This window comes from Coenobita brevimanus, chromosome 97, assembly GCF_032717465.1.
Source record: "Coenobita brevimanus isolate Jiangsu-jjx chromosome 97, ASM3271746v2, whole genome shotgun sequence".
Taxonomy (NCBI): Eukaryota; Metazoa; Arthropoda; class Malacostraca; order Decapoda; family Coenobitidae; genus Coenobita; species Coenobita brevimanus.
In genome coordinates, this window is record NC_137050.1 from 18,454,048 (window position 1) to 18,478,383 (window position 24,336).

At 42.2% G+C, this 24,336-nt stretch overlaps 1 protein-coding gene across 1 annotated transcript in view; it reads right to left on the reverse strand.

The window, feature by feature from the left end:
* The window catches only part of LOC145413627 (uncharacterized), a 28,586-nt gene extending 20,600 nt beyond the window's left edge, over positions 1 to 7,986 (reverse strand). The window contains exon 1 of the mRNA XM_080283288.1: positions 7,881 to 7,986. Within this exon, the coding sequence (XP_080139414.1) occupies positions 7,881 to 7,986 (106 nt within the window). The remainder of the gene's footprint in view (positions 1 to 7,880) is intronic.
* Positions 7,987 to 24,336: the final 16,350 nt, after the last annotated feature.

Below are 24,336 nucleotides of genomic sequence, written 5' to 3' on the forward strand. Positions count from 1 at the left end.
GCTTTGCCGCTGAACTGAATTTTCTGGTAAATTGAGCTATTACAAAGGATTGGGTTCTTTCTTCTGGGAAAAAAAAAAAAAAAAGTAAAGCACATTCATACTTTACAAAATAAAGGCAATTACTATGCTTTGGGACCTTTTCTGTGTAAAACAATGCATGTACTGTACATATTAAACCACAAGTATCTATTTATCTATTGCCAGAAGCCATAATCCCGTAAGGGGTGGCCACTTGACTCTGAGTTATTTGTTTTATTGGGAGAGGGGCACTAACCCTCCACCAACCAACTTGTTGACAAGTAGGGAGCATGTATGGTTTGGTTATATGGTTACCACCCAGCGTTGTAAATGGTTTCTTGGCTTACAGGAAACCATTTGGCTTGTCACTCAATGTAAAGCCACCTGTAAAGGAATGAAAAGTAAAAAGAAGTGACATTACAAAAATAAAGAGTGGCCCTCATCCTGATCAGCTGTTTTTTTTTTTTTTGGGGGGGACCAAAAAGGGCATGCATACAACCCCTTTCTCTAGTACAGTATTAGCCTACTCAAAACTGGTGGGTCAACATTCCTGTTAATTTTTGTTCTTGTGAAGGCAATAATTATAATAATTAAATTGTTTTCATGGGTGTTAAATGCAATACAGTAGATCCTACCAATACACAGGTATTTGGATAACAACAAGGAATGTGTACTACAAACCATAAGTTACAGGTATTAATGCTCTTACGGTGGACACCTTTTCTGAGAATAATTTTTCACCCTTTTGGTGGCATTTCCAACATTATTGAAGGGGCTACTGATATATGAGCACCCAGCAAATACTCCACCCTGCAGCAGGTGTTTTATATATACAGTAGGCTCGCACAGTGCACGAGAGATTGAGCGGTCCACGACCTCGCGCACTGTGAATTCACGCACTGTGAATACATAATCTGATGGGAAAAATTACATATGGGCGGTACCCCCTCATACCTGGACATTTTTTGCCCCTTAGAGACATAATAAAGGTCAAATTTTTCAGACATTGTACTACAGATATAGCTACAATAACAAAAACATGGGTAGTCACCTTAACAACAGTAGACAACAGGCCTGATGGACTTAAATAACAGGGGTTCCTAGGTGTGGAAACATTTACAGCACCTCATCCCCAGCTGCACCAACACTTCCCTCCACAGACTCCTCTTGAGCACCTTCCCCAGGAGCCTCAAAGTCACTCACTTCAGCCATAAACCCCTCAAAGTCCAATGCTGACACTTCTGACATTACATCCTCTTCATCATTAACAGGAAGAGGAGCAGACGATGTAGCTGGTTCCTCAATTTCGCTAACATGAGCCCGCTGTGTGTAACTTGTTATGAGCGTCTGTCTTCATCTGTTTATTTCTTGCCTGTGCCTGTCTGTGTAGAAACGGAAGAGTTTGTTGATACCAACCAGCACTTCCTCCGTTCTTAGGCTGCTCACTTCCTGTTTCTTCACCTCTTCCTTGAGCTTATCCATGGCCGCAAGGATCTTGCTTATTCTTGACATACACCGCTCAGTCCTGCCCTCCATTACACTAGGCTGCTCAACTTGACTCAGCCTGGCGTCGGGCTCTGTGTCAGCCTTGTCTATCTGTTGCAACACTTCCTCGGGAGGCTGTTCCTTATTAGCAGCATGCACTTCTCGTATGTCCGCCAATGTAACATCCTCAAAACCTGGTACACCTTGTGCTGGTGTCAGTGTTGCTGCCTCAGCCTCGGCCAGTGGTTGAATGGCCGTCTCCTGGGTCGTCCATAAGTGAGGCACAAGCATTCGCCACACATGGTTCACTGTTGCAGGTGCAATCTGGAGCCACGCTTGTAGGAGAAATTCAACCGCATCCTTCACTGTAAAACGACGCCAAAATGCCTCAACAGTCATGACACCTGTGGCGGATCAGGATACAGCTGCTGGCGGAGATGGAATGGGAGCAGGTGCCTCATCGAGGTCTTCATCGTGATCTTCTTGCACGGCATGAAACTCCTCTTGTGTGTCGGTCTTCCGGCATAGGTAGTCATACACTTGCTTATGGCAGAAGTGCTTCACAGTGGCAATCAGTTCTTGATCCAGTGACTGCACTAATGATGTCGTCCGGGGCGGCAGAAACACAACACGACAATTCTTGTGCAGATCTTCTAGGTATGGAGGGTGACTTGGTGCACTGTCATGCACAAGGAGCATCTTAAATGGAATGCCCAGTTCCCAAAACTTGGCCCTGGCATCGGGGACGCAGCGCCTCGTTAACCAATCTGCCATAATGTTCCCGGTCATCCAACCATTTGCAGACTTGTACCAGTACATGCCATTTGCGTCCACGTTCGTGAGGTTTTTGTAGCACCTTGAGTGTGATGCTGTGTGTACAACTGGCCTCATCTTGTGGCTCCCAGACAGGTTTACAGCGAACATTACCATCATCTTACACTTCTGGAGCTTGCGACCAGGGGGTTGTTTCTGTCTTTTAGCAATGTAAGTTGATTTGGGCATGGCCAACGACGTTTCATCGACACTGTAGATCTGGTCCTTGGTGTACTGTCCCTCTTCAAGAAGCGCTCTAAATATCGCAGGATAGTCTCTCGCAGCCAGCTCATCGGCAGAGGCACGTTCAGCAGACACTTTGACGTGACGAAGTTCCTTGCGCTTGAGAAAACAGTCCAGCCATCCAACCGATGCCTTGAAAGGTTTGTCCACATTTAACTTGTGAGATGCTGCCTTGTAAAAGAGCTGGGCTTGGTTCTGAATAAATCTGCCATTCAGTGGAACACCTTCCTCAATATGAAGGTGGCAAGATACCGTTACATTAGTATCATCGCATGATTTCCCACCCACGAACGGCCGTCTAGGTCAGAGGCACTATATGTCTTCACTAGAGCCCTTATGGCATCACGGTTCTTCCACACTGTTCTCATTGTTGATTCAGCCAGTCCCAGGGCTTTCCCAGTGACACTGTTTCCTTGACCATCCTCCTTCTTCTTGATGATCTCTAACTTGGTAGCGTGCATCAGAAGTTTTTTAACTCTTGGGGTTGGAGCTATGGTGCGGCGAAGTACAGGCCAGGATGGAGCAACAAAAAAAAAAGTCACATGTTGTACACAACAGGTTAGCTGCAGACAGCAGATCCGCACTGTGCACAAGCCAGGACTGTTATGGCGTGCCCGCCGCCTTGTACCCCAAGCTGTGCAGTAGAATGCCTGGGAATTTCTACGCATCAAAATGACGACACGTGACGCGTTGTGTGAGGGGTGGTCGGGTACTACTATAAAATGGCGTTTTTTTAGCCACTCCTTGCCTCTACCTAGCGTTCTGTGAGGTAAACTCGCGCATTCAAGGTTTTTGGTTATAATTTTTGGTCACTCGCGCACAATGCAAATCGAGCACTGTGATGACGCACAATGTGCGAGCCTACTGTGTGTGTGTGTGTGTGTATATATATATATATATATATATATATATATATATACATACAGCATATATACCGTAAGTGATCACGCAATTATCCGGACGTTCATTATCCGAATGTGTTCATTATCCAGACACTGGGCCTTGGCTCTATTAATATATTATCTGAATTTACTTGCTATTATCTGGATGTAATACTGCCCAAGAACTTCGGCTGGCCAGCCGACATGTCCAATCATTTGGTATCGTGGGTGCTGGGCTCGAGCCGTGAGTGGGAAACAGCCTGTAACCTACAACCAGAGCTTAAATGTCCATCTGACCTTGTACTGCATGGTCAAAATCACACACTTGTCCTATTACTCCCAATGAACCTCCAGCACCCGAGCAAGTAATAAGACTGTAACCTGCAAGTGGTGTCAAAACGTCTGTGAGCATTCCCCACCGAATGTCCAATATCGCATGGCCACAGGGGCTAAGTCTTTCCCTACTGCCACCTCCATCGAACAAAGACCACAGGCCACGAATACATTTTTGGAGACAGAGGCCGTCTGTCTCTCCACTGAAGGTCAAAAGTCCTCTGGTCTTGATGCGTTGTGTTTCCACATGACCACTCAGTGTCTAACAGACCGCAAGCCACGAGTAAATGTATGGTAAAAGTGCCTGTCTGCCTGTTGATAGAAGGGGGAGAATCCTGCCCACAGCCTCGCCTTCCCCCCTCCCTTCCCTCCTCCATACCCTCCCAGCTCCCCTCTTACTTCCTCAGTCTTTACCCTCTTCCATGGTGATAGCATTAACTCATGATTTTCAAAGCTTTATGCAATTTATTCGATTACTATTGGTCATATGGAAACTCCATGGCGACCACGAGAAAGCTCATGAAATTCTGCATCTAGACATATGATTAACTCTTGGAAGATGCTGGCAAAATTTTGAATTAGGATGGTGAGAATTTATATGAAGGTAAGTTTTACTCTTGAACACTTTATTCCTGGTTGAATTTCGTACTTGTCAGTTTTATGTGTTTTTATTAGCTTATTTTATAGTATAAACACCAGTGAAGATGATGGTATATGATTTATACCAATATAACTAATTTCTGGTGGCATATTTGGCTGTGGATTTTTTTTTTTTTTTTTGAGCCCTGGGAGCAATTACTCGTCACAGACAACAGATTTTCAAACCGTCGTCAGTTTTTTTGTGGATTTTTGTTGTTTATGCATTGTTTTCATGATGTTAAGCATTAATATGGATAATCATGATTGTGTGTTTTGATGTCTTAATATGGCAGACTGACCCGAAAACAGTGCCAAAATCAGGATGGGTACTGTATATACAGTGGTGCATAGGTATGGTGTTTTTTGGTTTCCAGTTTTTTTTTTTTTTCCATGGTTTTCTTGGTGTTTAACATTGCTTTAAATATTCGTATGTGTGTTTTGATGTCTAAATGTGGCAGACTGACCTGAAAACACTGCCAAAATTAGGAGGGGTACTATACATACCGGTACAGTGGTGTATAAGTAGAGTGTTTTTTGGTTATCATTTTTTTTTTTTTTCATGGTTTTCTTGTTGTTCTGCATTACTCTTGATATTCCTAAGTGTGTTTTGATGTCTAAATATGGTAGACTGGCCTGAAAACAGTGTCAAAATTTGGAACGGTGCTGTACATACAGTTGTGTACTGGATAAGGCGGATGCTTTTTGGTTTTCAGTGTTTTTTTTTTTTTCATGGTTTTCTTGGTGTTTTGCATTACTTTGGATATTCCTATGTGTGTTTTTTGTCTAAATATGGCAGATTGGCCTGAAAACAGTGCCAAAATTAGGAGAGGTACTGTACATACAATCATGTATAGGTAGGGTGTTTTTTTTTTTTTTTTTTTTTCATGGTTTTCTTGGTGTTTAGCATTACTTTGGATATTCCTATGTGTGTTTTGATGTTTAAATTTGGCAGTTTGTCCTGAAAAGAGTGCCAAAATTAGGAGGGGTACTGTACATACAGTGGTGTGTAGTTAGGGTGTTTGTTTGGTTTTCAATGGTTTTCTTTCACGGCTTTCTTGGTGTTTAGCATTACTCTGGATATTCCTATGTGCGTTTTGATGTCTAAATGTGGCAGATTGACCTGAAAACAGTGCCAAAATCAGGAGGGGTACTGTATATACAGTGGTGTACAGGTATTTATTTTTTTTAATGTTTTTTTTGGTATCTCGCAGTACTTTGGATATTCCTATATGTGTTTTGATGTATAAATGTGGCAGATTGACCTGAAAACACTGCCAAAATTAGGAGGGGTACTATACTTACAGTTGTGTATAGGTAGGGTATTTTTTTGGTTTTCAGTGTTTTTTCTCATGGTTTTCTTGGTGTTTTGCATTACTTTGGATACTCCTATATGTGTTTTGATGTCTAAATATGGCAGCTTGACCTGAAAACAGTGCCAAAATTAGGAGGGGTACTGTACGTACAGTCGTGTACAGGTCGGGTGTTTTAGGGTTATCAATTTTTTTTCCATGATTTTCTTGGAGTTTCACATTACTCTGGATATTCCTATGTGTATTCTGATGTCAAAATATGGCAGATTGGCCTGAAAACAGTGCCAAAATTAGGAGGGTTACTGTACATACAGTCGTGTATAAGTCAGGTGTTTTTAGGTTTTCAGTGTTTTATTTTTCATGGTTTTCTTAGTGTTTAGCATTACTTTGGATATTCCTATGCATGTTTTGATGTCTAAATATGGCAGACTGATATGAAAATAGTGCCAAAATTAGGTGGGATACTGTCCATACAGTAGTGTATAGGTAGGGTGTTATCTGGTTTTCAGTGTTTATTTTTCAAGATTTTCTTGGTGTTTAGCATTACTCTGGACATTTCTATATGTGTTTTGATGTCTAAATGTGGGAGATTGACCTGAAAACAGTGCCAAAATTAGGAGGAGTACTGTACATTGTGTGGTGTATAGGTAGGGTTTTTTTGTTTTTGTTTTGAAAAATATTCTGGATAATCCTGTGTGTGTTTTGATGTCAAAATTTGGGAGAATGACCTGAAAACAGTGCAAAAATTAGAAGGGGTACTGTACATATAGTGGTGTTTTGGCAGGGTGTTTTTTGGTTTTCAGTGTTTTTTCTGCATGGTTTTCTTGGTGTTTAGCATTACTTTGGATATTCTTGTGTGTTCTGATGTCTAAATATACTTGAATGACCAGAAAACACTGCCAAATTATGCACAGATACTGTACAAATAAGTTATATATAGGTTGGAAGTGAGTATAGCTTGCTTCTGGGTGTAGTTGGGGAACCGTGTTTATTATTCGGATGTTGCCACTACCCGGTGTAGTATGCACGGAGTGACATGCTGGAAGTTACCATTCTGCTTAGTGCGCATGCGCCGATTGCCCTTTTAGTTGCTGTGTTGAAAGTATCCGCATGTTATCTCAAGTACTGTGCCATTTATCAACAACATTTCATGAAATATATGTCAGGGAGACAGTTGGATGTCTTATCGACCTGTATGTAACTACAGGTCAATATATGGATTAGTGCCCCTCCCTGTAAAACAATTAACTCTAAGCCCTTGGCCACCCCGTTTGGGATACATGGCGTCTGGCAATGAATGAATGAATATACATATATGTATGTATGTTAAGGAAGACTTTGAAATCAGTCATTTCGTGACGTAAGGTTTGTTTAATTTAGGTTTATTTAGGTTAAGTTGATCTAGGATAAGGTTAGGTTAGGTTAGGTTAGGTTTGGTTAGGTTAGATTAATTTTGGCTAAATAGAGAAGGGAACAGCAACTTCCTGCATATGACACCGGACATGCCTTTGGCTCTATTATGTCTGGATAAATGAGGGAATACTTATATAAATATATATATATATATATATATATATATATATATATATATATATATATAATATGTATGGTATTATTTTACAAGTGGACATTTACCCAGGTGTGTAGGTGGAAGAATGAGGGCTGCAAGTTGTGTAACACGTTGTGTGAATGGTGAAGATGAGGCAGTTGAACATTTATTGCTAGAATGTGGCAGCTATGAGTGGGAGACAGCAGAAATGTTGAATGTGTGAAATGTGCAACTGATGAGGAAAAATGGGAGGAAATGGAAGAGTGGAACCTAGTAAGACCAGCACTGTTCTTGCTAGGTCTGCGTAGGACAGATGGGTGAAATGTGGTAACAGCCGAGTGTGCACGTTTTTGGCAAAAAAAAAAAAAAAAAAAAAAAGGTAAACGAGATCTCATACAGTATGGGGAAGGGAGGTATGATACAGGATGGGAATACTGTACAATACCCTTATTCTCATAACGTCTCACAAAGCCCCCCTCTCATTTTTTTTTTTTTTAACAATGTTCTAAGAAATTGCACATTCAAAATGCCACACTTCGTTGAACCAACGGTGACTCTCCCACCAAAGACCAGCACAATGAACCGGTTAACATCCCCACTTTAGCTTACCTTTCCGTCCCTGTTCATCTACTGGGTATGCAATGGCGTGATGTCCATCAAAAGTCACATGTATTGTCTGAAAGGCAGCTATGTCACCTGTTTGAAAGGCCGCCATAACCAAGGCTTATGTTTGTATACAAATCCGAGCGAAGTCGTTCAAGACAATCTGACTCACGTATTGCCTTCCTCTGTGTTGCCTCCACCGCTCCCAAACCATACCATGGCCCTGGCTTCCTCCTAATATTTTTTCCTATTTTATGGTTGAATTGTTTATTTTATCGCTGCTTTTGTATGCTTTGTAAGTGAAATATCTAACGAATCTCCTTTCATTAATAGTATATACTGTACTCACTATATGTGTTGCTACATTTCTGTTGCTGAAGGTGGAGACAAGATTCACCACTTCCTTCACTGTAAGGCTTACAGTGTAATCACTTAATAACCAGTGACTGTATGCTACTATTTTCACACACACACCGCAACTCAGCCAGGAGACAGGGCGTGTGTGCTGGGCATTCCCCAGGCCCTGTCTTCCCCCTTACCTTTACTCAAGACAACCACCAGCAACCGGGCTACAGCAAGGCCCGGTCTCCTCGAATTGAGGAGAGAATCAACAACAACAACAACAAGCTACTATTTGCTGAAAGTGTGTGGTAAGACCACCTCCTTTTGCATAAAACTGTGTAGGCTAGACCTTTTCAACAATAAACATGCCAATTTAGTTCAAATAAGTTTCTCAGCAATAAATATTATCACATCAAATAAAATCGTTTCGTAAACGGAAATTCACGTACGATGGAATGAAATGCATTTCTATTTATCATATAAAAAATTATAAAGTACGTCTTTACTAAATACTACAAGGAAAGTCGTTGGTGTTATATATATATATATATATATATATATATATATATATATATATATATATATATATATATATATATATATATATCATCCAATCATATGTCGCCCCATGAGGAGCATAGGAGCCCGGAGCTATATAGGCAAGTTGATCCTGACATTTAAGATGAGACTGACCAGCCTCACTCATCCCTGAGTGGCATAACGTGAGCAATGAACCCCAGCCATCCCTTGGATATAAACTTACACAGGCTCAATCCGACTGGAGCACCTTAATTACCCACTAAACCACCAAGCACCAAAATTTGGATATATGGTTACCACCCACTGTAGTAAATAGTTTCCTGGTGTACAGCAAACCATTTGGCTTGTCACTCAGTGTAGTCACCCATAGACAGAAGGGAGAGGAAAGAATGAAGGAAAGAAAGAGAGAAGAGGGAGTGTAAAGTCACCCATAGGCAGAAGGAAGAAGAAAGAATGACAGTCGAGGCGCTGATGATGTTTATGCACCACATCTGACGGCTGCGTCTTTTGAAATCAGCCGACGAATCCGGAAAATATAGTGCCATGGTCCACTGCTCAGCTAAAATATAGTGCCATGGCCCACTGTGCATCTTATGCAAACAATAGGGAACAGAGACAGCCAAGGCCATTAAAACAACCAGGTATTGTCGTACAAGGGCAATTTTTTGTGTCCAGGTCGAACACATCATCATGGCGTGGACACACCTTAGAAGAGGTTGCCAGACAGTGATAAACAGGCTCAGTTGTTGGGAGGTTAGAGGCCAAACAGGTAATCTCTCTCTAGTCTCTGAATATGGGATGAGAGGAATCCAGAAATAGGAACAGGAAAACACAAAAGTAGATCTACAAACATAATGTCTGTTGGTAATAAAAGTGAGCCAAACATTCATCATTTAACCTTTTGAAACTCATAAAATCACATACCGTAACAAGTAGACTGTAAAAGTAGCATGCAGGTGCGGGAAAACTAGGCCTTAATATGGAATTTTGTCAAAGTCTATGGGAGTGTAGCACCTTGTTCCTGGATATATTAAGCGAATGACTGACGGACAGACTCACTCCAAGAGGCGTTTTCACATTTAAAATTTAAAAATGAAAGAAATGCATTTGGGAGCCGAATGCTAATCGCCCGCCAAAATATGCTGTTGGCCAATTACAAGTGCGGCTCCCCCCCCAGTGTGGGTTGGTGGGCAGCGCCCCCCACTTGGAGGGTGCGGGAAGGCAGCATCCCCCCTGAGGGGTGTGGGGAAGCAGCGCACCCCAGGGGGGCTGGGTGCGGGACCCCCTCAGGGGACGGCGCACCCGCCCGGGGGGGCCTGGGGGGTGGGTCCGACCTGAGGTGGTACACCCCCAGGGGAGCCGGTGAGTGGCGTCCTGCCAGGCATTGGGGGGCAGAGTCCCCCAGGGGGACCATGGGAAGTGCACCCCCCAGTGGGGACCCGGGGATGGCTCAAGCCATTCATGAGATATAATGGTGCTAAAGGTGGGCGATAAAAACTAGTTGACCTTTGGCAGCCATTTTTGTGATCTTGACCTTGACACCGAGTGCCCATTTTTAAAACTCGTCCGAGATTTTGGCCACACCATGATACCCTGAAGGTTTCTTGTTGATAGCTCAAGCCTATCATGAGATATAAAGGTGCTAAAGGTAGACAATAAAAAACTAGCTTTTTTATGCAAGGAAGAATAAACCAAAGGCCAGGGGCCTGGATATTGCTCCCTCCAAGAAAAAAACAAAAATAAAGAGCCAAATTCAAGATCTGCTCATTTTGAGATGCCTGGACACACCGTGTTTGAAAGACTGGAGATCGTAGGCGGTAAGAAGAACAAACAGAGGGAGACAGTTCCAGAGCTGACCTGTTGCATACATGAAGAACTGGGAATAACAGTTAACTCTTGCATTAAAGAGGTGAACAGAAAAGGGATGAGAGTTTGTTGCTAGATGGGTGCTATGCGCTCGCCGTAGCAATGGAGGGATGCAAGCAGACAGTTCAGAGGAGCAGTGACCATTGAAGCAGCAATAGAAAAGTGATAAAGAAGCAACAGTGCGACGAAGAGACAGAGGTTGAAGGGAGCCAGTTAGAGGAGGAGAGTTAATGAGACAAAAAGCCTTTGACTTAACCCTGTTGAGAAGAGCTGTGTTTGGGAAGCCTCCCTACACATGGGAATTGTACTGTACACAGGGACAAATAAAATCAGTGTATAAAGTCAACCACTGTTCAGGGGTAAAGAAGGTGCGGAGTTGGCTGAGCACACCCAATCTCTTGGAAGCAGGTTTTATAGGAGAGGAAGATAATATGTTCTTTCTAAGATAAATTCCTAGAGAATGAAACCCCAAGTATGTTTATCCTCTTTGCTCCCGACATCCCCAATATGGGATGGAATTGTGCATTTTCAAAATTTATTGAAGAAGGGAACCCCGGGGTAGGGACCTTCGTGACTATGAGCTGAGAGGTGGAGGGCGGTACGCTTAGCACCCTTCCAGCAAAACCCCTCGCACAGGAACTCTGAGTGCTAAGGGATTAAACAATGACAAATCTATCAGCTTCTTTAACCTCTTTGCACCCCACGTCCCCATTATGGAATTGAGCTGGGCATTTTAAAAGTTTAACAAAGAAGGGAACCTGGGGGTAAGGACCTATGAGCTTCGCGACTGTGAGCTGACAGGCGGAGGGCAGTACGCCTAGCACTCTTCCAGCAAAATTCTTCACACGGGATCTCTGGGTGCTAAGGGGTTAAAGATGGTACAGGATTGAGCTGGATATTGTTAAAAAGTAGAGGGTACTCCTGTGGGAGATTTTGTTGGGCTGATAGGTGTAAGGACAGAGTTTTTGATGTTTTAAAAATAACGAGGTTATTTTTATCCCAATCAGATATATGAGCCAAGTCAGACATTAGGTGCGCTATAGCTCATCCCTTCTTTGTTGAAGTAAATGCTGAGATGGACGCTGTGGGAAGCAAATGGAAAGGTGAAGGGTGGAGTCATCAGCGCATGGGCGTCCGGAGGGGGGGAAGGGGGGGCAGTTGCTCCCCCTTGGAATTCCAAAGTGCTTCAGTTCTTGTTCAAGGATGATTGAGTGATTTGAGTCGATTCATGCATTCTGTCACTTTATGCATTTGATGTAAGTCAAGTAACTCATGTAAGTATATGCCTATGCCTATTTGGAGTGTGTATTTTGATTTATTATAACAGCACATATATGTATAATTTCTTTTATTTTGCCCTCCCCCCCTTACAAAAAATCCTGCAGATGCCCCTGCATCAGCGAATGAGTGGATAGGGTTAGATGTACAGCTGATAAGGTCATTGATGAATAAAAGAAAGAGGGTTGGTGGTAGGTCAGAGCCCTGAGGAACACCACTGTTGATTGCTCTGGGAGAAGAATGGTGGCCATCTACATCAGCAGCTCTAGAATGATCAGAAAGGAAGCAAGAGATGAAGGCATAGATAGAAGGATAGAAACCGTAAGAGGGTAGTCTGGAAATTAAAGATTTATGCCAGACTCGATCAAAATTTATTTAGATATCAAGTGCAATGGCAAAGCTTTCGCCAAAAACCCGAAAGGAGGATGAAAGATAGGTGAGAAGATCGACCGTGGTGCGTCCCTGGCAGAACCCATACTGACGATTAGAAAGAAGGCTGTGATAGGAAAGATGCTTTAAAGTTTTTTTGTTAAGAATGGACTCAAAAACTTTCGAAATACAGGATGTTAAAGCAATTGGGTGATAGTTAGAGAGCTGAGAATGGTCACCCTTCTTTGGAACAAGCTGAATGAGAGCAGACTTCCAGCAAAAAAGGAGAGGTGCAAATTGACAGACAAAGACGAAAGAGTTTAACTAGGGAGGGAGTAAACACAAAAGCACAGTTCTTGAGGACAACAGGAGGGACCCCATCTGGCCCATATACCTTGTTAGTACTGAGACCAGTGATGGCAGAAAATACATCAGATGAAGACATTTTAATGTCAGCCGTGAGAAAGTCAGAGGGGAGAAGAGATGGAGAGTCTGCACTGGAATCGTCTAAGGTGGAATTGGAGGAGCAAACCTGAGCAAAGTTCTGCTTTATCACTAGAAGAAATAGCTAAACAAGCAATCAGTGTGGAAAAGAAGAGGGAAGGATGATAAAGTTATCAGAAAGGTTTTCGGCAAGGAGCGGGAAGACTTCGAGATGGAGAGTTTAGAGCATTTAGTATGCATTAAATTATTTTTAACAGAGCTAAGAACAAACTTAGCACGATTCCGGGCAGAAACATAAATAAGATGAGATTCAAGGGTGGTTTGGCTCCTGTACCTTTTGTAGGCCTTTTTGTTGTGAACAACATTAGAACAAGTGTGATTAAACCTTTTTTTTTTTTTTTTTTTTTCATTGGCCAAAGGATATATGCAGGGCCGGATTACCAGGTATAGGCAAAATGGGCAACTGCCTACCAGGCCACGGCCTGTCACAGGCCATCCAGACTTCCAGAGCGGAATAAATATACGCTTTGGGTGTCCAAATAATGGCCATCACCCATTAGGCCATCAAAAAAAGGCCATTATAGGTCATCCCAAAGTTTCTGTGGAAATAACGGAAAAAAGAGATCTATGTGTTGCAGGCTAACCATCTGCGTTGCCTGCCAGGCCACAGCAGGGTTAACCAGGCCCTGGATATGAGAAAGGAATTTATGCTTCCATGCCGGAGAGAATGTGCATGGCACACTCAAATGGCTCTCGGCCATGGAAACAATAATCATTCCATTTTTTTTTTTTTTTTTAAGAAGTACTGCCTGAGGGCCTCCCAATCAGCAACTCCAAAGTGCCACTGCTAACATTTCTTTGGGGGGGTCCACAGGCCGTAATGGAGCAATAGGACAGGTTGAGATGATAAGGTTGTGATTGGAGGATCATAACGAAGATGAAAGAATTAGAGATTAAGCAGAAGGATTAGTTATATGGAAGAGGCCAAGTATGTTGGAACTCTCTCGAAGGTGGTCCGAGATGCAGGTAGGGTTCTGTACAAGCTGCTGTAGGTCATTAAGGATAGAAAAGATGGTGGCTTGTTCACCAGGTGGATCAGTGAAAGAAGAGGAGAGCCAAAGGTGGTGGTGAACATTGAAATGTCCTAAAATGGAGATTTCAGAGAAAGGAGAAACGGATAGGATGTGTTCCATCGTAGAAGTAAGATAGTCGAAGAATTTTTCATAATCAGTAGAATTAGGTGATAAGTTAACAGCACAGATATATGTAGTCAGAGAATGACAGGAAAGCCGAAGCCAAAGAGTAGAGAATTCAGAAGAATCAAGTTCTTAACAGGCGGGCGATAAAAATAGATGAGTGGATTCCCCCACCCCCTTCACCAGCATAGCCTGTGTTATGTGTATCCATCCAACAGGAGATCACTTACACGCACTAGAGACAAGCACTACCACCATCCTTTTGTAACCTTAATGTTTGTTTGTGTGTGTGTGTGTGTGTGTGTGTGTGTGTGTGTGTGTGTGTGTAAGAGAGAGAGAGAGAGAGAGAGAGAGAGAGAGAGAGAGAGAGAGAGAGAGAGAGAGAGAGAGAGATTTACACGTGTCTCTGAATGGATCTAGTTTAAGGACGGCTACACGGGAAGCTAATCGTGTACAATACCGTAAGAGGAGCTGCATTCATACGTGTCGGACATGAGAAGCCGTAACTATCATATTCTTGCTACCGCCGGACGATTTGCTGCAGCTTAGTATTGGTTCTCGTCCTCAACTAGTTAACCACATCGCTCTTATGATGTACGATAATTCTTAGTTTATTCATGCTGTCTACAGGCGACTTTATTCAGCTTAAGAGAAACCTTATGAACTGGAGGGAGATGGATACGGTCTTCATTAACTCCCACAGTGTGATAGATTGCTGAATAAAATCGCCTGAAGATAGCAAGAATGAAATGCAAAATGTGTCACCTGATTGAAGGGTTTAACACGTAAAAATAACTGTGGCATATCATACCCTTAACATGTCCGTATATACAGTGCGCACAGCTGCGGACATAAATATCGGTAAACTTAACTACGATAACCAACGAGACAGTCAGCAGTGACTTTCGATAACCAGTACAGTCATCTTTTGAGCTCAGCAAACTTTCCAGAATATGACGGTAGAACTTCATAACCGAGTGACTGTAATGTGGTACATGCTGTTTTCACTCTGACTTGGCCCAGATTTTTTACATTTTGCAGATAATTTCACGTAGCTCAGTGGCAGAAACAGATAATACTACGGCTGTGGCGAGCATCATATTTTAGTGTCACTCTATTGCTACAACTCAGTATTCAAGATGGCGAGACAGTAGTTTTAAAGCCAAGTTAGAGGAATGACAATATAGTCCAGGATACTCTTGGCAGCTGTGCAAATAAAATGAAGATTGCCATCAGTGTTGCCTGACATTGCCTTCCTCTCCCTCGGGACGCTCAAGTTCTGTGACTTTTCCAGCTCTTTTTTCCTATCTCTTCCTGTACCCTCTCACTCTTCCTCTTCCTTCCTCTCCTCTCCCCACTCCTTTCCCTTCCTTCCTCTTGTCGCCCACTTTTCTTCTCTCTCTCTCTCTCTCTCTCTCTCTCTCTCTCTCTCTCTCTCTTACACACACACACACACACACACACACACACACACACACACCTTCCGTCCTTTCTCCCTTCCGCCAAACAACCTCCTTTCTCATCCAACTTTATCATCGACCTTCCTCCACCTCTTTCATCCCCAACTTTACAAAAGAAAGTGAGAAGCAATTTTTTCCTCTATCACATTTTCTTTCATCTCTCAATTTTTTCTGCTTCTTCTTCCTTTGAGCAACTTTGTCGAGATAGCAATAACTTTCCCTTTACTCAGGACAGAGAGAGAGAGAGAGAGAGAGAGAGAGAGAGAGAGAGAGAGAGAGAGAGAGAGAGAGAGAGAAATTAAGTTAGAAAGAATGGAAAGCAATTTAGAAAGAGATATGAGAAAGTTAGAATGAAGGAAGAAGAGAGTGTTGGACAGCAAGGAAAGAGAAAAAAAGAAGAAAGAAAGAAGGGAGAAAAATCTAGGTGGAGAAAGAAACCAGAGTCAAAAGAAAAGTGATGGTGATAGGAAAAAGAATGAGCAAAGATCTCAATAGAAGAGAAAATTAAGGGGAGAAATATTGAGAAAAAATAAAGTAACACAAAAGAGACAGCGGAAATTAAAATGAAAAGAGAGGCAACTACAAGAGAGGGGGGGAGGAGGGGAAGGAAAATAAAGAAGAATAAAAGAAAAGAGGACAAAAGCTGGAAGAATAAGAAGTAAGTTGGACGGAACTCAGACAAGATGGCACTGATTCCTTACTGGGAGAAGGGAGAGAGGGAGAGAGAAGGAAGGAGAAGAAAGGGAGAGGAAAGATAGGGGGGAAGGCATTAGGAGCAAAAAGGAAATCCGAATGTGTGTCATGTCGAGGGAGAAAAGATCGCAAGGAAGAAAAAGATGGTAAGCAGACGCCACTGTCATATACCTGGCGTCCTTCGCAGGTAAAAAGAACGGAGGATAATAAAGGCATCCGAAATTCGAAGGGGAGAGAGAGAGAGAGGAGGAAAAATAAACAGAAGACAGAAAAATGCTGTGGAGAGAAAGACAAGGAGTATGGGAAAAAGAAGGAGAATAAAGAATTAATAATACATTGAAAGAAGAGTGACGTAGATAAGACCTGAACACACACACACACACACACACACACACACACACACACACACACACACACACACACACACACACACACACACACACACACACACACACACACACACACACACACACGTTGCTAGAGGAAAGAAACGGAGGATAGAAATGACCCATGTGGAATCCAGAACAGTTTGTCGAAAAGAGTATGTTTGATGCTGATATAAGATACTTTTCCCTCGGTATGAAAATAAACCATATATTTATTATTTCTTCTTTCAGTCTGACAAGATAATACCCCCCTCATCTCTCTCTCTCTCTCTCTCTCTCTCTCTCTAAATAGTTGCTTGAGTTCCTTTCTTTCTGGTCTTGTACCGTGATAGCCCTAGGTACTCCAAGATGAACTAGACAGCACTAAAAGAATCCATTTTTCCATCAACGCCGATGATATTCAAGATTTATTGCTGTAATTTCTCTTTCCTACCAGACGAATACTTTTACGGTTTCACATAGTCATTTGATTCTACGATCTAAGTCGCCCTGTTTCCCAGCATCATGGAGGGCGTACTCCCGCCGAAACCAATAAAGTTTATTATTCATTTTCACATGCGGATCCGATTCCATCCCAGAATCTATTAAACTTTTCCTTGACCCACTGTCCGCGTATCTATTCTATCTACCTATTGCCAGACGCCTCAATCCCGTAAGGGATGGCCACAAACAAATTGCCTCCATGTCGCCTTGGCTAACGCCATTTCACTGCCCTGCTCCCAGCTCACACACATTCTTTCTCATATACCTCTCCATTCTATCCCTCCATCTCATCCTCGGCCTCCGTCTCCTTCTCCCACCCCTCCACCTCACTCACATACACTCTTCTCGTTAGTCTCTCGCTCTCCATCCTCTCCCCATGGCCAAACCACCTCAGTGTATTTCTCCTAACGCTTACTATCACATCCACATCCGCACCACAACGCTCCTTCACATCCTCATTTGTCAGTCTGTCTCTCCATGTGACTCCATATGCTCCTGTCAAACAACTCATTTCCACTGTTCTCACTCTTGACTTCTGTCCCTCCAGCAAGGACCAAGCTTCACTTCCATTTGTTAGAGCTGGAATCACAATACTGCCATGCAGCGACTTTTTTACTTCCATGCTCATTTCCCTGTTCCTTATTACTCCATTAAAAGAACCAGCAACGTTTCTTCCCTGTTGTACCCTTTCAAGTACTTTGCCCTTTAAACTTCCATCCTTACTCATCACATTACCCAAGTATTTAAACGCACTCACATTTTCCGTTTCCTCCTCACCCAGCCTCGTTGCACATTCAGTGGCTTCATTTCTCTCGAAAACCATAACTTGGCTCTTCCCTATTTTCACCTCTAGATTCCGTTTAATACACACTCTCCCAAACTCATTTGCCAAGCCTTGCAGTTCCCCTTCGTCTTCACTTAACAATACCGTATCATCTGCAAACAACAATACAGGGAGTTTCAAAACACTGCCCTCTCTCATTAGGGTCGCTCCAACATCCACTGCCCTACCTTGTACCTCTTTTATAACCCCATCCGTATACAGATTGAACAACCATGGGGACATGACACATCTCTGTTTTAGTCCAACATTCAAATAGAAAAATTCATTCAGTTCACCATCTACACGCACTGCAGCCTTATCCCCCTCTTACATACTCTTCACGGAATTCAGCAACTTCTCATTTACTCCATAGATTCTTAATATTTTCCTCATTCCTTGTCAATCCACCCTGTCAGATGATTTCTTCAAATCCATGAAGACAGCATACAACTTCTTTCCCTTCTCTAGAAACTTTTCCACTAAAGTCCTAAGAATAAATATCTGGTCCGTACAACCTCTTCCCTTCCTAAAACCTCCCTCTCCTTTTCCAGCTAATTCCTCTGTTATTTCCCTAACTCTGTCAGTACGTATCCTACCATATACTTTTCCTTATTACACTAAGAAGGCAAATGCCCCTATGATTACCACACAATTCTTTTCCCCCTTTTCCTTTGTACAGGGGAATAATTATACCTGACTTCCAATCCTCCGTGACTCTACCTTCCTCCCAGGCCAATCTGCACACCTTCCACATCCATTCTACTACTGTTACTCCCCCATGCTTCAGCATTTCACCACACACTCCATCAATTCCTGGGGCTTTCCCCATTTTGACTTTCTTCATTACTTCCACTACTTCCATCTTACTGATTTCTTCCTCTCTTCTTACCTCCCTCATTCTCCCAGCCATTCCCCAGCCACTTATACTCTCATTACTTTCATTCTCTGTGTTAAACAATTCCTCAAAGTGTACTCTCCATCTGCACGCTTTTTCTCCCTTCTCCACTAGCAATCTACCATTATTATTTTTCACTCCACGAGTTACCTCTTTATCACCCTGTCTAACTCTCTTTACCTCTTTCCAGAACATTTTCTAACATTCCCTCCACTTTACACTCAAATTCCTTCCAAAGTCCTCATCCACTCTCTCCTTACTTTTTCATACTATTCTTTTCACCTCTCTCTTCCTCTCTATATATAACCCTCTCTTCCGTCTCTCAGTTTCCTGCACGCTCCTGTTTCTCATCCATTCACTATATACTTTCTTCATATGTGCCCCACTCCATGTATCCTCCAGATTCAAATGAAATCCAATAAAAACATTCTAAAATATTGTGGGTGCAAACAAACAACCACACCACCAAACAGACAAGAGTGTATACATAACCACCGTGCAACTTCATTGGCAGAGGTAAATAGTATATTAACTCTAAGGTCTAATTCTGCCCTGTTACACAATATCACAAAATATATACCATACCTCTGCCGAGGCCAAGAAAATATATGATTTACTCCTGCATCCAGATCCGGATTCACCTCAGATCCAAATGAATTCTCCCTTGAACCACTGTCCATCTATCCACCAGATTTCATTGAAATCCGATAAAAACTTTTTGAGATATCTTTTTCACAAACAGACAAACCAATCAACCAACACAGATGAATGCATAACCTCTGTCCGACTTGAATGCCTTATTTCTCATTGCATAAATCTGACATATTTCTACAGCAAAACCATTCACATCTCCTGGAGAAAGAGTCCTGGTAATTCCCTAGTAGTGTCCAATAGCTGTAATCCCAGTCTTGTGTTGCAATGTTTCCTTACGGGAGTGGATGGGAATATGGATGTGGTTGTTTCCCAAACTAACAACGAAACTTTACGACCACTACTCCGAAACTGGTACCAGGTAAATTTGGACTAATATCACAGTATTTCCCGGGACTTGAAAACTCTTGTAATATACTTGTATGAGAAATGGTGTAGTGTTGGTGAACTCTGATCAAGACTAAGTTTATATTTTATCTGCGAGAATTTGCCTTTAGCAAAGATATCAACGATGCCACTTTTGCTATAATGTCTGGATATGTGTGTGTGTGTGTGTGTGTGTGTGTGTGTGTGTGTGTGTGTGTGTGTGTGTGTGTTGTAGGGAGCGAGAGCACTTAGTGGAGAAGAGGCTTCCTGCTTTCTTATTTCCTTGTGTCGCACATTTTCAGTGTTGTTATACTTCGCGCTGCTGCCTTCTGTGTGTTTGTATGCAATATAATTACTAAGTTTTCAACTCCTCCCTTGTCTGGAATATTATCTCTGCAATTTAGGCTTAATTACTCCGGGTAATTTCTTGTCATGTTTGCCCTTTGCTACTTGTTTTTACCTTCAAGAGTTGGTAGAAAACTTGGTTAGTGTGTGTAAAAGACGATACTGAATTATATCATTGTGGACAAAAGTGGAAGTGTGGAGGATGAAGCGGAGGAAAATGTACTACAGGGAAGGAAAGTGGCAGGATCGTTAAGTGCAATGGCGCGAAATGAAAATGTGTGGGTAGGGGTGAAGATATTTGCATGAGAGTACATTAGTACGGAAACTGTGGTGACTCTGTGGCCCGGTGGATATCGTTCTTGTCTTAACCCGAATCTACGGGTTGAAACCCAAGCTGTGGCTGACATTTGAAGTATGTCCCGATAGCTGGTAGTATGCCATTTTGCATGCGTGAACATGTTTGCACCCTGTCGGAACCACTGATGACATATACAGACTCTGACACTCACAAGCATAGCCATTACAGCACTATGAGTTTTACATTCATTAATTTCTCTGCAGTAATTCCTTCACCATTCGTAGGCTACTGTACCTGCATGGAGAAGGACTACTTCTGGCTACCACTTTCGCACCGAAGAAAAGATTTGGTTCTGCAATGGACTGATTTGGACTGATAGTTACAAAATAGATTTATGTTCAACAACATACCAGTATTCCTCCGAGTGGCTTATCCTATGATGAATAAAATCGTCGCCCTGTAGCAGTTATACATGGTAGTTAGCGCCTTCAGTCCTGTGACCTGTATTTTTAGTTTCTTCTGTCTATTGCCTTACAATCTTATCAAACTTAGGAAAATGCATCTCGTGCTGAAGGGTTTAATGACTGTTATATCTAACTTCTGCAGTTTGAAAAGATACTGCTATGTTGTCTGGAGAGATCAAGAATAAAATAAAAGTACATCACCAGAAAGATAGAAATAATAAATAGATGTCCGAACACTGAAGGGATAAATGCACCCACGCTCGAAAACGTGAGGGGCTGTGTGTGATTTGCTCTAGTCTGTCACGTCTGCCATTTAATTCTTCCCTTTTTCCTGTATGTGTAATTGTCTGGTTGTAAGCAGTATTGTGGAAAAGGTACTGGATGGAATTACATCATTTTTAGCTTGATGATCAAGGACCATCAGAGTAACAGGTGATTAAATTCTGTCCTAAAAATGTCGAAGGTCAAGGACAAGATCTCCTCATACAGCTTTGATCCAATTTTGACCAAATTTCGTGGTAGAGTTGAGGGACAAGAAAGGACGAAGTGATTCAATTTTGAGAGCAATTAGAAAATGGTAAAGGTTACAGGGCAGCGTCAAAGATTTGGTCCTTTAACTCAAATAATTTTGACTCGATCTGAATCAAACTTGGCTGAGGGGTTCAGAGTTATTTAGGGATGAAATTATTCTGTGCACAGAACACTAGGTGGTCACAGGGTACGGTCAAATTAAGCACTTGTGACCTGATTTGGACCAAACCTGGTAGACAGGGTGGAAATGTTGGGTGGGAGAGATACAAGTAAGGCTGTTAGAGCTTGAATTCTTTATCTTCTCTAACGATTCAGACTACACAGAACCCATCTTTTAGATGGGTTCTTTGTAGCCCGAAACGTTAGAGAAAATAAAGAATTCAGGCTGTAACCTGTGTCTCTCTCCCACCCAACGTTTCCACTTGTCACGATGGACCATCTACTTACTTGGTAGATAGGTTGAGGAGCAGGTAAGGATGAAATAATACTACTTCGAGAGCAATCTGTCGAAGGTCAAGGGCACAGGGCAAGGTCAAAGGATCGGTCTAAGATCGATCATCGGTGGAGGGTGTTGCTGTCTCTTAGTGCTCCATCATGTTGGAGACTGTTTTGTAACCTCTTCTGTGACAGACCTTTCCTAAGCATGAAATCGACGGACGACGGTAGGAGTAAAATATGAGAGCGCCGTAGGTATACTGAAGAGGAAAGGAACAGCTATTAAGGATACCCTCTTCAGTCTGATGAAGTACTATATGGCTGATTTTCCTACCATTAGACGATTTCATTCAGTTTAGGAAAAACGTCTCGTACTGAAAGGAGTTAATGAAGGCCATAGTACAACTTTTTTGTTCGAAGAATACTGTATATCCTAAGCTGAATGTAACCGTCTGGAGATGGCAAGAATGAAAACAAGTCACCAGAATCACCGTATTATAAAGTCGCTAAACAGTATTTTATTGTAGTAAAGCCTGTGAAATTGAACTGTAGTCAGCACATTATTGAAATTTAAAATACATTTCCAACTGCATGTAGTGACGGCAGAACTTAACATAAAACTGAGTTATTAACCTTCTCGTGGCTGCATTTTATATCGTATTTTCGGTTACCGCTAGACATTTTTTTTTTTTATTAATTCGGAGAGTGAGCGTAATACCTACACTGTGGTCACAGCGGTCTGAGTGTTGACGTGGAAGGAATAAAGACGACGAAAGTTAAAACTGAAAGAGGAATATAAAACTGCAAAATCTGAGGATGGAAAAACATCAAGGAGAAAGAAAATATGGATCCTTTCAATACGATGGCGTCCTTTTTGTCATTATTGCTACTACCAGACTGTTCTATTCAACTTGGGAGAGAGCTGTAGTAGTGAGGGGGTTCAGGAAGGCTATCCACCCCCTACATTAGGAAAGTCTCGCCTCTGCTGAATAAAGTCGCCTGGATATAGAAGGAACAAATGAAAGTATTCAGAGTGAAGGAGTTAAGAAAAGGGATAAGGAAGGACGTAAAGAAAGGAAAGATGAATAGGGGAATTTGAGAAGGATGGAGGCATTAGCTGGAATGAAATACTAGAGTTGTTTCAACCATGAAAGTGTTAATGATACTACAACAACATTCTTAATCTCCTGCACCTACTCTCAGCTGAATAAAATCGACTGGCGTTACCTGGAAAATGAATTACTAGGGTTGACCTGACCGTGAGAGAGTTAGTGTTGCCAGTAACACTCTCAGCCTTCTATATTTAATGTTAGCTTAAGAAAATCACCCACCATTGGCTGGAATTAAAAAAAAAAAAACTAGAGCTGTCCTGAGTGTGAGAGTTGGGCAAATGGAGGGAATAGAAGGGAACGGAAAGAAGATGAAGGGAGTAAATGGAGAAGACGTTAAATGGAGGAGAAGGATGAAGAGTAAGGGTGAAGGGAAGAAAAGAAATAAGAAAGGAGAAAAAAAAATATGAAAGTGAAAGAAAGAAGGGTATAGAATGATGAAAAGGAAGGTGTAGGATGGAAGGAGAAAGGATGGAGATAAAACTGGAAGGGTGGAGAAAGAGAGAGAGAGAGAGAGAGAGAGAGAGAGAGAGAGAGAGAGAGAGAGATGAGGAGAGAAAAGAAAGGAAAAGAGGTGAGACGAGAGATGAAGGGAGGAGGCTGAGGGAGAGAAAGGCACAGGAAGGAAATAAGAAAATCAAAAGAAAATGTAGAGAGCAAAACGGGAAAGGAAGAAAAACGGAGCAGAGACAGGAAACTACGGAAGGGTAGTGAGTGAAAAAGAGGAAGGAAGAAACTAAGGGAGGAAGAAGGGAGAGATGAGGTCAGAAAGGAAGATAGAATAGGAGGGAATATGAAGGAGAGACAGGAGAAGAAAGGGAAGGAATGAAGAAGAGGAAAACAAAGGGAAAAAGAGAAAATAACATTGGGAAAGAAAAGTGCGGAAAGATGGAGCAAAAGGAGGGACAGGAGCTGAAGAGAAGTGAGTAAAGAAAGCGAAGGAATAAAGGGAGGAGGAGGATAAAGAGAAAAAAAGAAAAGAGATGACAGAAGAGACGTGAAGGAAAAGCATGATGACTAAGGAGCAAGTTTCATTCCTTTCAGTGCGATGACGTATCTAAATTTATTCTTCCTAACTCAAAGATGGCTTCTCGTAAGGTGACAGGAATCGGTGAAGAAATAAAAGACTGTTACCGAATTTACAAGTGTTTGGAAGAATGGTGAAAGAGAGAAAGAAACTGAGCAACTACTTAAGTCTTCTTCATAGTGTAGAAACCTAAATATAAGTGACGCCATCGTAGTGAAGGGGTTAAACTGAAGGAGAAAGGAGCAGGGGAGTTAGAGGATGGGAAAGGAGAAAGAAGAGATGGGAAACAAGGAGGGATACAGAGAAATAAGGAAGGAGAGTGAGGAAGGAAGTGGCATCGACTGAAGAAGGAAGAGTGAAAGAGGGAAAACGATGAAGTAAAAAAAAGAGGAGGGAACTGAAGAAGGGAAGAGAGGAGAGAAAGATACATGGGAGAAGAAACGGGAAACAAAGGGAAGGAA